The sequence below is a fragment of the Melozone crissalis genome, unplaced genomic scaffold (assembly GCF_028551555.1).
Source record: "Melozone crissalis strain CALT ecotype California unplaced genomic scaffold, PUWL_Pcris_2 ptg000013l_1, whole genome shotgun sequence".
Taxonomy (NCBI): Eukaryota; Metazoa; Chordata; class Aves; order Passeriformes; family Passerellidae; genus Melozone; species Melozone crissalis.
In genome coordinates, this window is record NW_026535791.1 from 43,398,638 (window position 1) to 43,416,672 (window position 18,035).

The 18,035-nt window shown below is 40.7% G+C and overlaps 1 protein-coding gene across 1 annotated transcript in view; it reads right to left on the minus strand.

The window, feature by feature from the left end:
* The window catches only part of GABRA5 (gamma-aminobutyric acid type A receptor subunit alpha5), a 56,140-nt gene that overhangs the window by 22,692 nt on the left and 15,413 nt on the right, over nt 1-18,035 (minus strand). Inside the window, exon 7 of the mRNA XM_054271400.1 lies at nt 5,676-5,758. Coding sequence (XP_054127375.1) covers nt 5,676-5,758 — 83 coding nt within the window. The remainder of the gene's footprint in view (nt 1-5,675; nt 5,759-18,035) is intronic.

An 18,035-nucleotide genomic window follows, 5' to 3' on the forward strand; every position in this document is an offset into this window, starting at 1 on the left:
AAATCCCTGTCTTCATTCTTCACTAAAAGATTTAATTTTTTTAAACAACACAGCCCCATGACAAGTCATCTGTCCATGATTCCAAGGAAAATAAAGGCAAATAACAGCAATACCATTAGGTGGTGTCCATCCCCTCCATTCACTCTAAGGTTTCTACATAAAATTAGTTCAGGCTAGATGCCTGTGCTTTACTAGCTAGCTATACTTAAGTAAAACAACAGTGGTCCAACACAGTTGTCTAGACTGCCTGTGTGATGCTGCCACAAGCAAGTCTTTCATTGTGTCTGGAGTTCTAGCTTCTAACAGCTAAAAATAGGGGGAAAATTATGCTAACTAAAGAGGTGGTTGGTAGCTGAGGGTAATATAGGGTTGAAAGAGAGAAGAAAAATACTTCAAATGTCTTAGAAATATTTCGTTTTAGTATTCACGTAACTTCACCTTATTTAGGTAATTCAATATCAACATTATTTTAGTAATTGCAATGGAGGTGTCTAAGGAAGCAGTGATAAGCCTTAGGAAAATGTATCAGAAGATATTAGGTTACTGAGCAGAACGCCACCAAACCTATCCCTTCCCTATTAGCTGACTTCTGCCTCAAATTGCAAAATCACAACTTAGTCTTATTGAACTTGGCTGCTCAGCATTTCACAGAGGTCTGCCCTGGATCTCTCCACATGTTCTTTCACAAGGAAGGCACTAATACATCCCATCAGAGTCAACAAGCTGTGCTGACTGTCTCTGCTCTCAGGAATAAATTCAAGGAGCCTCTTCTGTCCACCTGTACGGAAGAGTAGCAGAAAAGCTCTGCCTCTACATATGAGACTGCAGTTCCAGCTGTCCCTGAGAGCAACCTATGAAAAGCTTCCTAAGAGCCATTTCCACTTTTCAAAGTCTCTTAAAATTAACATTTTTGTTTATTTATTATTCATTTGATCATATTCTTATACAAGACTTTTACACACTGGTTTTGAGAGGCCGAATACATTATTTATCATATTTTACTAAACCAGAATTAAAGTCTGTTTAGAACAACACTGTTTTCAAGTTCTCCCTCCATACTTGCAGTTTCCCTGCAGCTCTTGCAGATGCTAATTGGGAAAAGTACAAAATGAAGAAAAAACCCTGTAGGTGCCTTCACCTCAATGCCTTTACTGCATGCTAAGAAAATATCAGGGAAATTTTATTAAAATACCTTTTTTAAAAAAAAATTCTAAGTGGCTACAAGAAATGGATAGTATGTGAATAGTGATTGCCTTAATGTTCAGTGTTGCAATAAAAATTGGGATACTGGTAAAGTTACTGTCTCCTCATTACTCTGACTTCACAATGCTTATTAGAGGAAAATAATTTGAGCGTATGTCCTGCTACAGAACTAGCATGTGCACTTCCCTTTATCAAAAGTCAAACTGTGACTCAGTTTGAGGTGTTAAAAAGGAAGATGTACATAAACTACGTCAGCTACTATCTCCAGACACTACAAATTGTTCCCTTACCAACAGCTGGTAAGCTCGCTTGTTGATCCACAGCAATCAACCTTGGCCATCTTCATGGCCGATTAAAATTCATCAGGAATCAACACAGGTCCTCTTTTTCCTGTGCTCATGAGCTTGGGGATCTCATTATTTTCAGAATATTCATTAAATTCTCTACTTACTCTAAAAATAGCATGGGGTGGGGGTGGGTTTGCTGCTGAGTGACTAGTAGCTGCTTAATGTATTTGTCCATTCCATGATACAAGATCTGGTAACTCCATGTACTCAGGCACTGTGTCATCAAGAGATAGTTGTCATAAATAGACTCCACCTTACAGAATTCAATATTGTCAAAGCACCAATTAACAGCAATTAACTAATTCATCTTCAGGGCAACCCTGTGAGCTAGGTAACACCGATATAATTAACACAGCAGTAAAATCAGATTTAGGAGTTAAGTCAGTTGCCTGGGCAGAGGCCTTCATGGTCTAGTGGATTAGACATCTGCCTCTCCAACCAAAGACGTTGAGTCTAATCCTTTTTCTGACATTGATTTGCTGCATGACCTTATGGAAAGTCAATTAACTTCTCTGTTTCAGCTGCACTAGAGATAATGATGCTTACCTACCTGGTGACACATGGGCATTTGGACACTGTACTAAATTATACTCTTAATGTATTCTTAGGGACTGTCAGTGGAAGAGGTGAAACATTAAAGCTAGGAAGCTTTAATGTCCTTGCTATTTTATCTAATTCTTCCTCCCCACACCAGAAATAGCCTCGGGTTTAGATCAAATTTCTTGGGTTAAGGTGCTCCTAGTGAAACTGCTTCTGGCATCAGGAATTTTCATTACATCCTGTTTGACCAGCAAAGTTATTTAGAGTACAGGTCAGCACTAGAATTGCAAAGGAAAGTTTTTTTAAACTTGGCCATGGAAGAAACCAGCACCCTTCCCATGCTACCATGAGATAAGGAACAGGCTGTCACAGTAATCCCCATCAAGCACCCTGGATTCAAAGAGAGCAGAGCCTGCTGAGAAATCTCTGAGCCCGTGCTCATGCATCATCCCCAGTTCCCTCTAAATGAGACTTCTGCAGGATAATTTCTACAGGTGTTCTGACCCCTAGCTAGCAGGGATGCAATCCCACAGGAAAGGAACCTGTATACATGTACTCCTGGAGCAGAGCCACCTGATTTTGCCATCTTGGAGCAGTGGGGAGCCGTACTTAACAGAAGGACAACTAAAGGACAAGTAAAACCTGCTCTGTTCATTTCATTAGGAGCTGTCCCTGAACTTCTGTCCTTTCCACGACATGCCATAGAGAGCTAAAATACCACGTCTGCAATGGGCATTTGGACTGCCCAGCAGGTACCTAGGCTGGTGGCGTGCACAGGTAACTTTATATCACATTTTGTGTATTTGACCAGGCTTTTAATTATTTCTACAAAATATTCTGTTGCTACATATCATGCTTCTTAGGCCCATAAAATCTCTCACAATTCTAATTTAGCAAGAAATCAGTCAAACAGGACGTAAGAATTCAACATTTACCTTTATTTATGTGAGAAAGCTTAATTTTCCTTCTCTTTCATAATGAAGAAAACATCAAGCACTTTTTGCCTTTTGCCTGCTGAATTATAGGAATCATAATGAACGTTCATACAGCCAGAAAATGAATAACCTGCTCCTGCCTCTGCTGCAACACTGATCACTTCTCAGCATCCTTTCTGCTGCTGATCCGCTGTACACCAGCTCTTTCCGTCCATTGCCCTGCTCTCTTCATCCTCAGACTGGTTAGCACCACTTTCTTCTCCACCCTCCCAGCTCCACTGATAATGTGTTTAACATTTATTTTGATGCTATTCCTTGAGGCTTTTCAAAAACCTTTTTGGAAAGAAGACCATTAAAAAAGAAAGCCTGTAGGGAAAGACAGTGAGGAAAGCTAAAGCAGAGAGGGTATGTGCTTATCTATCATATTCCCCTGTAGGCTTTGTCTTGCTGCAAGCCTGCAGGTGACTCAATGCAAACCCACACTGCTGTAAATAGGGAATAAATATTGTCCTCTCCTAAAATATACCTGGACTATTTCAATAAACTTAGACTTACTGGCTGCTACTTGTACAAACATATTAAATCGCAATAAATTACAAGGGAGATGTAGATCAGTAATACAGATATTCTCGAGGCTGAAAGACTGTCTGTATCTTGTCCCTGTATATTTACTTTTTGCAGAGACCAGTGGTGTGGCTAGCACTGACCAAATGGTTCCATGTCCACACATTGTGAAAGAACTTACAGGTTACTTATAATACCTTATAAATGTATTCTAGGATTTTATTCTGAGCATGGCAAGGGGCAGAAAGCAAACCTCTCTTCATCCCTCACAGGCCTAAAATATAAATCCTTGGTGCTGGTTTTGACACAGATTAAAATTACCTGAGCGCTAAGAGGTGATTAACATGTAACACAATTGGCACTAGCAGGACATATAATTACATTCAGACAGATTACTGGGCATTCCTTCTAAGCATTTGTAGCTTATCTTGTAATGTTATCTCATGCACTCACATGTTTAACTGGGATGCTTTTTTTTTGGTCTTACTATGTGGAGAGTTAGAACCTGTACCTTACTGCACCTAATCTACTAATTAGATGGAAATATCCATTTAACTTTAAGGAACATGGAAATATCCATTTAACTTTAAGGCTGAGCTTCAGATCTCTGCTGCATCAGACTCTTTATCTAAATATGTACATTTTAATATTGCATATTTCGCAAGATTTCATAAAACTATACAACACATCAGTTCTGTAGTCTAGACTAGAAATCAACTAATGTAACTTCATCTATTGATAAACACTGTAATACCAGGAAGGATAACTTCTTTGTCTTATTAATTCTTCCCAGTGGCTTCTGTTTAACCCTGTATATAAACAATTACAGTCTCCTGTGAGATGTTTTCCCATTTTCAAGTTCAGAATTAAATGGGGGATTTGCATACACGTTTTTTAAGTGGAATGCAAAGGTGTCTGGACCTTCAGATTTATATTGGCTTTGCTGTAAATTAATGCTGCTGAAGTCTATAAACACACTTGAACCTGCAGTGAGTTTGTAAAATACTGGTGACTCTTTGGATGAAACAGAATCTGGATTGGAAGAGGGAAAGGAAATCAGTTCATCTTAAGTTTGGTAATGTGGTATAGTTACTGTAAACAGTGTTTTTACTTCTTAGTATGATCACTAGAAGACAATGTATAGTCAGTATTAAATCAGGGCAGATAGAGACGATAAAGGCAAAGCTTAATCTTGCTAGGATTAGTGACTCTAAATTGATACGGCTGAAAAGCATTGCAAAATGCTGAAGTTAGGTGGCTTCAGGGGCTAGCAAAATGCCTTGCATGGTAATTATCAAAAGTCTTCAGAGACAATGATTGCACCTGGAAGCGCTGATTTGATTACCAAAACAAAAAAAAATAGTCTACTGCAGTAGCCTCATTTGTACTTTAATTAAGAGCTTTGTTTTTAAATATAACCATCTGATTCCCTGGGGTTATTTTTAAAGTAAGCTTCTGGCAAGGCAGCAGTGTGGTGGATTAGAGGCTTGGAATTGAGGAAAAATCATCGTTCAGCATACAGTTTAGAATAATGTGTGCATATATACAAATACATGTGTATTAAACATCATGTAACAGGATACAGGACTGGATTTATTAAAGCCAAATGGAAAGATATTTCCTCTTTTAATATTCTAGATCTCTTTTAATATATGCAGTGCAGATATTGTACTGCAGTCTGGTTCATGTAAATACCATAACAATTGCACATCAATCTGATCGAGCCAGTGAAAGCTCTGTTTTACTCCAGATGTAAAACCAAATTATCAATTTAGCTGTCTGCATCTAGAACTCCATCTAACAGTGGCTGTTACACTTGATGTGGATATATAAGACATATCACCCATCAACTCACCATTTATCATGGAGTATGCAGGCATGAGTGGAAAAGCAGCAGACCCAGATAAAGCACAGTCATGGGAAAGAAGCAGCAGGATAGCAAAAGGGGAGCAGAATGGGGATGCTAAAGAACCATGTTAAAAGGGGAAGGCTGGGGGAGAGGGTGAAAGATCTGTACATGACATTTCTGAACATGAGAAGACAGAAAATGGTATTTTTCAAGTTCTTATTCCAGAAGCGAACTTACAGCTTCCAAATTTTAATGGGCAAGCATGTGCATCCATGGGGAAGTCTTCAAGCTGCATGGGACATTCAGCAGAGATGGTCAGTCTGTGGGGGAGTAAAAAGAAAACACAAAATTATTTTTTTTTTCCTGCACTTTTCCTTTAGGCCCCTCACTGCACTACATGAGTGCTGACACAAGCACACTTTTCCTGAAGGCTCCTTGCTCGTGCTGAAATCAGCGATAACCCCAATGTGGAATGATTTTATTTATGTAAGCTGTCCCAATAAGATCATTCTTTTTATTAGTACTTGAAGAAACTCCTGTGATGGAGTTTCTGCCATGTACTTTATACTTATATGCTCTCTGTACATACTGCAACTGGACTAGGAATTTGACTCCTGGGCCAAATAGCACTGTTATAGACATAAAGAATTATTGACTTTATATGCAGATGTAACTATTTAAATGCATTAAATAAATATTTATAGATATACATATATAATATAACTAATATAGCTATATATGAAGTTATATATAATCAAGGACATATATGCATCACTTTATCATAGTGCTCTATGGTTAACTTCTGTGAAAATCACATGGTATTGGAGTCCATTTCAGTTCAACACACTGTGAATTACCTGGGCAAAAACAAGAGGGTCGTATTCCCCAGCATACTGCTGAAGGAAGCAATTCTATCCTGGACTCCCAAGCCACTATGTGGAAATATTTCTTCTAGACCAGACAGAGGGGTAGGGAAGAAAAGACCCTTAGGCAAATATAGATATTTCCCATGGATGTTTTGCATGGTTGACCAATCAAGCTGAAGACTTAGAATAGTCTGAGGTAAATTTTTGGGCAGTGCAATATCAGTTATATTGATATCAAATGCATCAAATATAGCAAATATCTCAAGAGAGCCAAAACGTGCTTCTAGCACAAGGAGAATCTGTTTTGTTTATGCCATTTTGATATTTGCATAATACAGACAGTTTGCTCTGGATGCGAAGATGAAAATCTCATTTTACTTTATAAATATCTTTATTGCTTTCTCATTTTATGCGGTTATTCCACCTCAGAGGCAACAGCCCAGAGACATCCAAGGCTCCATAGACTGACTGGTGCTGGGCTGACACAGGGCTCTACTGGAGGGCAGCCTGGTTCCTAACCAAATTATTGCTTGGGGAGTGAAAACTTCCAAAGAAATCCACAACACCCTACTACCAGCATGTAAAAGAACACGTTCCTATCACTACAGCAACATGGAGCTATAAATGCTGGCTATATAAATAGTCATCACTTCCTATGGTGCCATAAGAGCTGCTGTCAAAAGGGGCTGTAAAGGGTAATAATCTGTGTACAGATGGCACAGTGCTCAGCCAGTCCAGTTCAGTACAACACAGTGATGCCTTGCCAGGGCACTACAGCTACACAATCAACTGGGGGAAACAGCTCCACTCTGCTGGAGCTAAAACACAGAAATTCTGGAGCTCTACCAATGGCTGGAAATGGCAAAGTAAGCACAGAAAATGCAACAGTATCACTGGATAGAAATTGTATTCTGAGGATGAGCAGGGAAACAGGGAGAGAAAAAGGCAAAATGCACACAGTAATAGAAAATGTAAAGATAACATGCCATAGAAAGCCAAAGAAAAAGAAATCCAGTTCAGAACAGAGATAATTTACCATTTGTTAAGAACAGACAGGAGGGTACAATATAGAACAGGCCTGAGATTCTTGAGCTGTTATTGAGCTTTATTTTTCTAAAAGATATTTTAACATCACTCAGATATATAGTTGTCTGCAGTGGAGACTGCCCTTGGGCACCAAAGGCAGCAAAGCCAGAGTTACCAAGAGTGGTGTGTGGATGAATTTAATAAGCTGGTTCTAGTAGTATCCTGCCCAGAACTCACATCCTTTTCACAAAAAATACTCTAATGGGCCCTTGAAAGCAAGACTGCCATCCCTCCAATGCATCATTTTATTTTCTGTGTTAAGCGCTACAAATTTAACCTTCTTGATAAATTCAGAAACCTTGCTCCAAGAGCCCAGGAAAAGCCAGGGTGCTTTGCTGCAGTCCATCTCCTGTCTGTCTACCAACAGTTTAGGCATGTCATTTCAGAGCTGCAGCTTGACAACATTTTAATATACACACTTGTCATCTGCAAACATCGAAGGAGGGAATGCCTATATCCATCTTACAAAGACAACAGGTGTAGAATCAGGAAGTGAAGGAATATTCAGTGCAGAATTATGCATAAGACCTTCTGCTTCATCTCGCTGTCCTATGAATTGTATCCTGCTGCCTGCACCTCTGGAAATAACCCCTGTGTGTAATGAGGAAGGTTGTAGACATTCATCAGCTATAAATGTGGAAGAGAAGTGAAGATGAGTTGCACAGAGACTGTGACCTAGTGGAATTTAATTAAGTCCCTCCAGAAATTATTTTTGCCTGTCCTAAAGAAAAAGGTAGCATATAAGGCTGGAGGGCATGTGGCTGCCACTACCTGACTCAGAAGCCTCAAAGACTCTTGAGGTGCCAGGGCTACTCCTCTGTCCCCTCTTAATTGCTCATCCAGCAAAAGGCAGAATATCCTTTAAAAGGGCACTGCCTGCAGCAGTCTTCTGGGTCTAGCCTGGGGAAAGGTAGAACCAAGTTTAGGAGCTGTTAATGTGCTTGGGGACATCCTTTCCTTCCATTAACATGAATTCTTTGGTTAAAAATGTTCATTTTGCTCTCTATCAATGATATCTGCACACTTCTTTCCTTTTCCCATGCCCTCATCCTAGGACCATTTGTAGTCTAGCAGTCTTGAACAAAATTAACTAGCTCTACGTATTTGTTACATGCTCTTAAGAACTATGTAGGTGATTTTTAAGAGCTCAATAAACACGCTCCTGGAAACCTCTTAGAAAAGTGTGCATTACCCGAGGCTTTTGAAGTGTCTTGTAATGCCCGATGTGACAAAAATTTTGACAGGAAACTTGTAAGAAAACTTGACTGTGGGTTCTGATTCACAGCACAAATGTCACCACCCTGAATTTCTGTAGTTGCTCTGTGCCCAACACGAACTGGTTTTCATAACTATGTGAGGACCTGAAAAACAAAGTCACTCAACTGACTCCTGGTTCAAAGAGGCTGGATTTTCTACTGCATACAGAAATAAAAGCAGCACAGCAGACATCTACACTCTGGGGGCTGGAAGAACAGGTTGTTGCATACAGATTTGCTCTGAGATGCAGAGTACAAACTATATATTCAGATATAGCCCCAGGAGGTTCAAAAAATTGATATCTGGGTCTACTCCTTCAAATATCACCTGCAGTGATATTTACACACTTTGGCTTTTAACATTGTGATAAAGCTTAGGGACCCTTTGTATATTCTAGTTTACACAGCTGATTATTTCACAGTCCTCGGTCACAGCCAGCATGGCATCATGCTTTTCAAACCTGATTTTCTTTAATGACAACATAACCCATCTAGCTGATCAAGGGAAGTCATCAGGGAAGCTCATGCCATCTTTTTGGATTTCCTTACAGCTTATGCTACTGTCTCTCCCAGTATCCTTCTGGACAAAATATCCAGCACACAGCTGGATAAATAAATTATGTGATAGGTGAGCAACTGGCTCAGGGGTTGGACACAGAGGGTTGCAGTGAACAGATGACATGAGACTGATGACCTGTCACTAATGGGGCTCTGCAGGGCTCTATCTTAGGCCCTGTGCTCTTCAACATCTTTGTGAATGACTTGGATGCAGGACTGGAAGGGATACTAAGCAAGTTCATAGCTGATACAAAACTGGGAGCAGTTGTTGCCTCCCTTAAAGGCAGGGAGGTCCTGCAGAGAGTCTTACAACAAATCGGAGGAGTTGCCAATCACCAACAGTATGAAGTTCAACAAAGGAAAGTTCTGGATTCTGCACCTGGGATAGGGCAGCCCTGGATATATGGACTGGATATATGGGAATGAGATGCTGGAAAGTAGCACCATGGAAAGAGACTTAGGGGTCCTGGTCAGTGGCAAGTTGAACATGAGTCACCAGTGTGCCCTGGCAGCCCAAAGGGCCAACCATGTCCTGGGGTGCATCAGGCACAGCATCACAGCTGGGCAAGGAAGGGGATTGTCCTGCTCTGCTCTGCATTTGGGCAGCCTCACCTTGAATACTGTGTGCTGTTTTGGGTACCACACTATAAGAAAGATAGTAAATTATTAGAGAGCATCCAAAGGAGTGCTATGGAGATCGTGAAGGACTTTGAGGGGAAGCTGTATGAGAAGTGGCTGAGGGGAGCCTACAACCTCCATGTGATGGGAAGAAGAGGCAATGATCTGTTCTCTGTGAGGACCAGTGACACAGGACCCAAGGGAATAGCCTGAAGTGGTGTCAGGTTGGATATTAGAAAAAGACTCTTCACACAGAGGGTGGCTGGACAGTAGAACAGGCTCCCCAGGGAAGTGGTCACAGCACCAGCCTGACAAAGTTCAAGAAGCATTTGGACACATTGTGTGTTTCTTGGGAATGGTCCCATGGAAGGGGAATTGCACTTGATACTCCTTGTGGGTCCATTTCAACACAGCATATTCTGTGATTACAACAAAATCACTCTCAGTTTGCATTTACTTAAGAAAGAGAAAGAAGGCCTGGCCCTCCGTTCATGCCCTCCAAACATGAAACAGCCTTTGCCCAATCCTTTTAATATGGTGACTCCAGAATGATCTGTGATTCTCCAGAAGGATGATGATTGCTGTGCCCAGTGTAGCACAGTTATCTGAGCTAGAGACCATCACCAAACCAGGATTTTTCTGTCACAGCAAACAGACTGGCTCAAAAGCTAGTTATTTTCAACAGAAGAAATTAAAAGCTTCCCTCCTCCACCTTCATTGTGTCTTAATAAAACCCCTATGGGATTAGTTCCACTCAAACAGGGTCTATGACAAGATTATAAGCAGATATTAAAGGTCCTTTGCAATAGGAGAATAAAACTCTGATTTTATTGAAGATAGTGGTAAAATTCTCTCTGACTTGAATGGGACCACTATTCATCCAAAAAATGTAGCAATTTACATTACAGCTGCAGATTTATTAATGACAAAATTTTGTTTTCATAATGCTCCAAATACTCACACTGCTAACCAAGTGTTAATCAACCAACAAAATGTCATTGTGTATCTTAACTATCTGAAAAAAAAAGGTTAGGTCTACAAATTCTTTAATCTTTCATCTATAATTGTACATGAAAGTTTTATCAAAGCTTCATAAGGTAGAGCCTTTAAAAACATAAAGTGATTACTGACATTCTGTTTCAAGACACATAAACAAAATTCTAAGAAAAGCACAATTCAAGCAGCAAGACTTGTTCACTTCAGAAAAGTCACCTTCAACCATTTCCACTGGGGAACTAAGCATGACAATGCTTTCAAGAGATTGCTCATTTTTAGCAAGAGGGAAAAGAAGGAGGTGTTAAAATCAAGGATGTGGCAAGAAAATAAGTTCAGATATTAGGGAGGCAGACATTTGGAGTTAGTGTGCTTCAGGGTGAGGTGAGAAACCCTCAGTAGCAGTCCCCCAGACAGAAGGCACCCTGTCCTGTTTTAGGTCACTACAGGGACCCCCCAGCTGTTCCTTGATCTCCTCAATGCAAGGAGCATCTGTTCCTACTTGTGGGTCAAGAGAGGGGGGACTGAGCATCCTTCTCCTAATCTGTGAGTGCAGGAAACATTTTCCAGCATATTATCTGCAGCTGCCAGGCAGGAGTTGAGGGCAGTCACCTGCCCGGGGAGCCACAGACAGCTGCAAAACTTGCTTCTGCTTATCAAAAGTTATTTGCTACTAACTTTAATATGAAAAAAAAAAAATAAAACAGAGAGCTCTAGAATGAGAGGGGAGCAGAAAGGCAGTCACCAGTGGCTTTTGGGAGAACTTAATTCAAGATAAATATTGAATAATAGGAGTTACAGATGAGGGGACACAGAAATACTTTTGTTGGCACTGAGGTACTATGGCCAGAGAGATATGGAGTTTTTCTGCCTATTTGCACTCATCCCTAAACCAGCTCCATCTTCTTAGTTATTTATTCAGTGCACTATCCTCACCCCTGTTTAAAGGGAATATTTAAATGCTGTGCTTTGACCCAACCTGTGTTGGCAACCAGTACCTGCTATGGGGCTTAGGTGAGCCCAAGTGCCCTTCCCAGCATGAGACCAGCCATTTCCTTAATAAAAGGGAAAATAATTGCTTGAAACTCACCTTAAACCAACTACAATCTATCTCTCCAACACGCCAAAAAAGGGTTAAGTAGATGCAGCCTTTAGCCAGGCTATATCTCACGCCAGTGGGCTTGCTGACCCCAGCTGGGTCAACTCCAGGAGAAGCTTCCTGGGGTACCTGCTCCAGCATGACCTCAGCAGAAAAATTCAAGCCCTTCTGGTATCTCCAGTATGCCCTCTGACACATAGGGAGAATAACAGAGTCATTGGTTTGGGTTGTTTTTTTCAAAATGTGTCGTTTCAAACTTTAGGTTTGTGAAATTATTCATTTGACCTTGACTGGTGACACAACCATTCACCTGTTCTCCTACTGTGATGTCTTGGGAACACTTCAATAACCAAACTTCTATTTCTTTCAAAAGTTTTTACAGTAAGACTTGTTTTAGACCCCAGCACAGTAGGTGTATAGTCCAGGGAACTGATCTCTCCTGTGTTCCTGAAGTAAATGTAATGTGCCAGTATAAGCCTATATATTACATATATACATATTTATATATATATGCATGCATAAACAAGCAAATATATACACATACACACACACACACAAATATATATAAGGACCTCTCTTGATTCTGAAGTACTTGCCATACAGTCCTAACAAACCCTGTTGGTGGTAGCGGGCTACAGAACAGAACAGAAGTTACAGAAGTTTTAGAATGTGGACAGATGTTGACCCATGGAAGCACAGTGGCTGTAAGAGTCACCCTAAAACCTGCCCCTGGTTGGGTGACTATCTGCAGCCTGGATCATGGGGAAAGAAGTGATTATTCTAAGTAACTCAAACACTGCTTTGCTCATGAATTCCCATCACTGTTGGAAAAAAGGCCAAAATGCAGATTCAGAGCCTTGATCTGCATGTCCATGTGGGATGTGGAGGCAGTTCACCACTGTTTCCTACTTATAAGCACTGATTTCTTTGCAATACACCAAATAAAGTGAACAGAGAACAGAAAATAAAGCTAAGACTAGAGTGAGATGCTCTGCAGAAATTTCTGTCTCAGCCCATTTTACCTTCATAACCATTCTGCCAAGAATACTACCATGTCCCAACTCTCCTATGATGCTGAGATGTGCTATCATTATGTGACAACTAAATGTCCTTCAAAATGCTACAGGGAAGGGACTACGGAAGACTAAGAGCTCCAGTCATTGATGCTTTTGGGAGCTGTGAATACATAATTCAGGTGTATGGTGTAACTGACAGTAAAACTCTCACTTGAGGCAAACAAAATCCTCAGCACAGCTTCTGCTGAAGTGTAAAACAAGACTTTATTTGCCTAGATGAACTGTGCTGAAGACAAAATTATTGTGATGTGATCTGAGGTGGCAGAATTGATCTCAAAAGCTGTGCCACTATAAGAATGACTTCCCTGCATGTGGAATAACTTGACATACCCAGAGCATACTCTTAGACAGGAGCAGGGGATATGTTCAGCCTCTAGACACAGGAAAAACAGAAAAATGCAATGAAATAACCAATAGGATACACAAATCACATTATATGGATTTGGGAGGTTACAGAAAGACTCACAAAGCAGACATTAATAGTAAAGGTAATACTTAATTCTCCAGTACTTCTTTTAAGGACATAAAACCAATGGATGAAGCAGTGAGTTTATGTTTATCCAACTTTGCCATGCAAGTTATCTAATGAAGTCCATAAGCAAGGTAGAACTTGATGGGAAAAGCTCTGTTTTTTTATCAGACTAAATAGTGCAATAAAAACCCCAACCTTTTTGACAGACAATTCCTTCTTCAGGTTCTCTTCCTAAAAACTTTACTTTCCTAAAGAAACTTTAGATCAAAATGGCTATGCAGCTCTGAATGTTCTGCACAGTATCACAACCATCTATTGGATAGTTTCACTTAAAAACCTCTCCAAGCTTTCTCTTCTTTATGGTCCCTTATCCATGATGAATTCTCTTTTGGCACCCCATGAAGAAGGCTTCCAAACTTTTCCTCTGCAGCAGCTTCTTTTTTTTAGTGAATTCTTGAATTAAAACCCAAAAATCTATCTAGTTCTAGCAATGCTGAGAAGCTGATGCAGTTGTTGATGCAGGTGAAATGGGAAACAACATCTCAGCCAGCCCACACCTCATTTTGCCAGGCTACACATTCCCCAAGTCTGCCCATCCTATACATTTTGACTATAATCTCCTTATCTGCATGGCTTTTTGATAGCATGTTCAAGAAGGAGCAAACTGCATAAGTACAGTTGTTCTTGAAGTGCTGAGTAACGCTGAACTATGAGCATCTTTTTGGCTCTCAAGAGAGGCCAGTCCCAGTTACTGGCAGAACCAGCACCTGGTGCCAGTCAACTGCACATCTGATCTTTGCTTTCAGTGGGAGACAACCCAAGTACAGGAGAAAGAGGGGAGCATAGAAATCACACTAAATGATGAAGGCTAAGGACTGTGATAGACACAGTGCAATCATCCTTCAATTTTGGTGTCACCTGCTAGGCAGTTTGATCAGTGCAGGTATTCAGACTGTCCAAAAGGGGTTTTGTTTTTCCATTTCTGCCTGTCAGTATGGCATGAGTTCCTCCATGGATGAAGGCTACCTCACTGCACAGACATCTTTTTGCTTCCTCCCAGTTCACAGACCCTTTTTATTCCTATGGACAGGCATAAACTATATGAAGTATTTTCTACTGAGAAAAATTATCTGTATTTAGAAAGTAAGAGGAGGGGGGGTGAGGAGGAGGAGCAGACACCAGATGGGCAGTACCAGCCCATTTGGGCTCTCTCACGTTTAGACTGGGATGCACAGACATGGCAGGGTAGGTAGGAAAGATTATGACCTAGCAACACAGAATACAGAATACAGAATAATCTCTGGTTATTTTACACAGTTCAGACCTAGAGCTCAAAATCATCACAGCTTCCTTTCAGCCACTTGCATTTAATTCCAGCTTCCTCTTGTCCACCTCAGGTTTACCTCCAAGATCACACCTCATCATAATCTCCTGCTTTCTGTGTAACATTAATGCTCCCCACACCTCTGCAAGAGAGGGAAGCAGTAATTTGGATTAGAGGGAAACCTGCACATCCCTATGTGTATGTACCTTACTGGTACATGAAGAAAGTTGTTTAGCCATCCAGGCAGGATGTTATTATCTGGATGTTTTTGGCCTTGCTTCCAAAATGCTCCATGCTCCTGATCAACACAGCCATGAAGGGCCAGGTAAATGGTCAGACTGTGGGTTTTCACTGCTCCAGGAAAAGAGCCCTATGATTCCTCAGCTGTTTAACATCATAAATAGCCATTAAGCAGGCCTCAATTTACCATCTGTTTGCTATTTGTACCACCACCAGTGCTAGCATCTGCTACAGCATAATCACCTGTTTGCTACAGTTCAACCTCAGAGAAGGAAGGGCCGAATCTCCTAGAGACATTTGTTTCTAGAGCTCCTCATAAGGTGCACTATATTCTCTCCTACACCCACCTACACAAAAGCAGAGCACTGAACCCAATTTGTGTGTTCAAGTGCACTGCACTTGCACAACCTCAGGCTTTAGGTAGCACATGGAGAGGAAAGTGTATGAGTCCTCCACAAAACAGCTACAGGACCAGCTGCTGGCCAGAACATCCTATAGCTTTAGGTTGCTCGCTCACTCCCCATTTCCAGGCTACATGAGCATGGAAGTGGGAAACACCAAAGGAAATAACTAAGATGGGACTCATGTGACTAAACAAAGGTATTAGTTACACTGTACTCCTTTGTCTACCACTGAAAAAAAAAACAAGAACCCCTGAAGTGTGAGTGGAGAGAAATAAGTCTCATTTAATTTCACTACTAAAGTAGATATCTGAAATAATGTAGACTTCTAATTCCATGAGAAATTTTCTCTCCTGCACTGGGAGCAAATCTGAGCAAAGACACTTGGCTGCAGTCACCAACATTACAGATGAACAGAATTAGGTGAATCCCACCCACCCTGCCTGGTGCATTACACCACAGTGTATTTCAGATTATCCACTGGATGTTTCAGCACAAATATAATGTTCTTCAGAGGATGGTATTTCTGATTAGGCAGATGAAGATACTAATTTCAGTCTAAGTGAAATGACCAGGGAGACATGACTGCTGTAATGTTATCCTCCCCTAATAAAAAAAGACAGCAGAGCCATAACAATTCTTTAGTATCTGTCTACTTTCAAAGCCCCCAGATTCAGAAGCAGATTGGGCTGATACAGAGACACCAAAGCACCTGTGCTTTCCCTGGGTGCTTGGAGGCACCTGTCAGGGCACTTCTTCTTTCCAGGTTCTGTTCAGTCACCCCATCCATGCATGCCAGCCCTGCTGGCTCATGCCTATAAAGCAGGTGTAACACAAAGGAATTTGGCAGAAACTGTACCTAACTGTAGCTAACCCTAAACGGAAGGTGGATCTGCCTCTGAGCCCAGCACAGACCTGGAACTAAAGTTGTAGCTTTTGTAGCTCCTCAAAGTCCAAGCAAGCATCCCCCTCCCCCAAGGACATGCCGGTTCTGGTTTGGGATTTGTCTTTTAATCAATTCTGTCCTTGCTGTGTGAGTTCCCATCTCTGTGATGGAGATCTCTGTGGGGCTCTGCACACTTTTATTACCAGCAGAATAGACCATTGTTACACAATCTACATTGGGATTATATTTGGTCATAATTGCCCATTTTGAATGAATACACCACAGTCTCCTCTGAAGCCTTCCTCTCCCTGTGAGTAACTCCAGCCCTGGATTTTTCATACCAACAAATCGTGGCTCCTTGAAGGACAACTTTTCAGAAATGGGGCAATGTTCAACCAAAACAGAGCGAGGGGAACCAAGAGACTTGGTGTTTAAACAAGAATCCTGCTGCTATCCTCAGGGAAGGGCCCTTCACTTCACATATTCCTATTTTCTCTCGCTCTGTCAAAATCTGAATTGACGAAGAGCAGCTGAGAGTCCTTGCCACCATGGCAATTTTTCATCACTCTGCAAGATTCAGCCCAATGTACAGAAATTGCTTTTTTTTCTTCCAGCTTCAGGCAGGTTGAAGCTTGAATATAAAAGAAAATGCAGCAAGTCTAACACAAGGAAAGGAAATGCTTATTTGTATGTCTTCATAGCTTGTAATTAGTTTTGCAATATTTATGCAATATCTAAAAAGCATTGACAGATCCCTTTCTGGACATATAAATAAGAAATAAGAAAAAACACATTCAGATTGAACAGAAATGTTCCCATCTAGACATCTGGCTGATGGAAAACTGAGAATACATTTTAAATCATAGATTTGCTGGTCACTTGTCGCTTGTGGGCACACTAGCAAACCTTTGTCTGGCAAAGTCAGAGCTTGAGAATGAAAACATTTCTCACAGAATAATTTTCCTTTAAACAAACAAACAAACAAACAAACCCTGGCTTTCCCATTAAAAGTCTTGAAAGCAGTACCATATCTTCTGGTCAACTGGTTTTATGATCAATAGCTCAAGAGCATAAAATGGCTAGGTTGCTAATCCAAGTCCTTCATGGCAGAGCAGAATTAGTGCTAACATGCACCCAGGGCATGTGTTCACTTTCACATTCAATTTTAACACTAAGTGCTAATGTAAGAATCCATATTTTCAGCCTAGGTAAGCCTGTGTGTGCACCACAGCAGAGCAAGCAGCGGGGTTATGCTGCCATCAAGTGGACACACATTGCTGAATTGTAAATATCTTTCTGGAACAGTAAAGATGAAAGAATTTCAGGGCTGTATTAAAGATTTTGTAGTTTTCTTAACACCATGCTGAAGAATTTCTGCATTCTCCAGCTGTTAAATTATTCATATGCAAATTATTGGGAGACAGATTTTACTGTAAACTCTACCAGGTTCTCTGGCAACCTTCAGTCATCATAATAACATGGGAAAAATCTGTTTGATAAATCCTCAGATATATGACTATGTCCTGTTTAAATTCTCAGATTATATCAGATGCATAGAAGCCCTGGTGGTAAAAAAAGGGATTTGGAGTCCTTTCAAATTGACAGTGAGAATGGGGCTCTAATGGGGCTTTTGTGATGGCACAAGAAAGATTTTTCACTATCTACAAGCTGATAGAAACCCACTAAAAAATGTGTAAAAGCTGCTGGCCAAAAGTTAATTTA